The 1,927-nt window shown below is 33.2% G+C and overlaps 1 protein-coding gene across 5 annotated transcripts in view; it reads left to right on the top strand.

The window, feature by feature from the left end:
* Positions 1-1,455, top strand: part of ANKRD12 (ankyrin repeat domain 12) — a 65,920-nt gene extending 64,465 nt beyond the window's left edge. For all 5 annotated transcript variants that reach the window (XM_055706237.1, XM_005432009.4, XM_027798788.2 and 2 more), the window contains one exon: positions 172-1,455. In XM_055706237.1, the coding sequence (XP_055562212.1) occupies positions 172-357 (186 nt within the window). In that variant the 3' untranslated portion in view covers positions 358-1,455. The remainder of the gene's footprint in view (positions 1-171) is intronic.
* Positions 1,456-1,927: the final 472 nt, after the last annotated feature.

Below are 1,927 nucleotides of genomic sequence, written 5' to 3' on the forward strand. Positions count from 1 at the left end.
GAAACTAACATTTGTTGCTATATAGTATAATGGAATAATCTGCAAATTTCTGAATACGTAGTAGGGAAATTACTATCACCATAGAGACTCCTAGATACTCCTTCTGTATTCAAATTCGTAGTGATTTTTTTTTTTAATACTGAAATAACTTCTTTCTCAATTTTAAAACAGACGTGCCTTTTGATGAGGCAGCAGCATGAAGCAGCAGCTTTAAATGCGGTACAAAGACTGGAGTGGCAGCTTAAACTACAAGAAATTGATCCTGCTACGTACAAATCTCTCAGCATTTATGAAATTCAGGAGTTTTATGTTCCTCTTGTGGATGTTAATGATGACTTTGAATTGACGCCAATATGACAACTAGCATCTTCTGTCTCACCCCTTTCCCTTGGACAGCTAGAGATTGAGGTGCAGTGATACATAAAGGTATTTCTCTTTTAAGACAGAGCACTTAATTCTGTGGAATGCTACCTTTCTCAATAATTGAGGTGTTCCTTCAGAGAAGCATGGCACAGGCTCTTGTTCAAACACAGAAGATGGATGCTAATTTTAAAGTCAGTTTCCTAGTAACTGCCATTACCTGTATTTTAAAATTGCCTGTAGCTTTAGAGCTTACTGCTCAAAAAGATGACGAAACATGGTGAGTTAACAGTGCTGGAAGCTGTTAACAACTAAAACAGCCACCAAAAAACAAATGACACTTAAAATCTGCTATAAAGCTTCGTATTATGAAACTTCAGTAACAGTTGAACTCCCACAGAAAAGTGATGAAAAAGCCTGTGGAAGAAAATGTAAGACTTGGAGGAAAATAGTCTATTAATCTTACTACATTTTGTAAATTACTGTACAGTTTTCTTCTTGGAAAAAGATGTAATATTGTCTTCATTTTTGAATAATTTATTTTATACATATTGTGCAAATGTAAATAGTCTTGTAATTAATGTTCAAACTTGTATAAAAATAGATATTTTAACTGTAAAACTGGTTTTTGTCTAATGTTTTATTGGACCAAAGTTGTAGTTTTTATTAAGTGTAGCGTGTTCCTGGTTGGCAGTTCTTTTTTTGTATGGCATGTGTTTGATTTAGCTGCTTGTTTCATCACCATAACTGTAAAAGAATTGAAACTGAACTGTATTGCATGCTTCACAGAACTCTTAACTCCTTTACTCCAATAACTGATACCTAAACTGTAATATGTACAAAATCATATTTCATATTAGTCAGCTATTGTAATGCCATACCTATGACTTACTATACCGAAACTATTTTTGTGTAAAACAAAAAAAAACCCTCTTGCTCTTATATGGTGGTCTCGTAATAGAGCCTATTTTTTCCAACAAAATGCCTTTGAATTAAAATTCTTAAATTGTATATTGTCTATTTTAATATTAATCTATAGAAGGATATGTAAATAGTTGTAAATATAATGTTTAATAAATTTTATTGGTCATGTTATTACTTGGAATTTCTTAATATTGTAACACTTGATAATATCAAATTGTAGTATTCCTGAAATATTATGTAAGGAGGCTCAATGAAAAACTAGAAAAAACTCCTGTGTTGTGAAATTTAATGCTTTTTTATTCTTAGTACTGTTAATGAGCAGACAGTTAATTATTGATGAGTTAGGAGGTTACAGGTATTCATGAAAAAGATGTTACCCTCTAGTCTGTAAATTATTCAAGAATGCTTGGGGTCAGATGTCTGTGAAGTTACTTCTGAAAGAAACAGGGCTTAGGCAAGAGACCCGGTTACCCAGAAACAGGATTTAAAGTAGTTGGTCCAAGCTGATTTTTTTTTTTTTTTTTTAATTACTAAGTGAACTACTACAGAGTACTCTATTCCTTATGCTTATGTGTGAGTGCCCAGGGTGCCTTCCGTGTGATGGAGAGCAAACGAGCATGGAACAAGAGACTGTGTGGGCAGG

The sequence above is a fragment of the Falco cherrug genome, chromosome 3 (genome assembly GCF_023634085.1).
Source record: "Falco cherrug isolate bFalChe1 chromosome 3, bFalChe1.pri, whole genome shotgun sequence".
Classification (NCBI taxonomy): Eukaryota; Metazoa; Chordata; class Aves; order Falconiformes; family Falconidae; genus Falco; species Falco cherrug.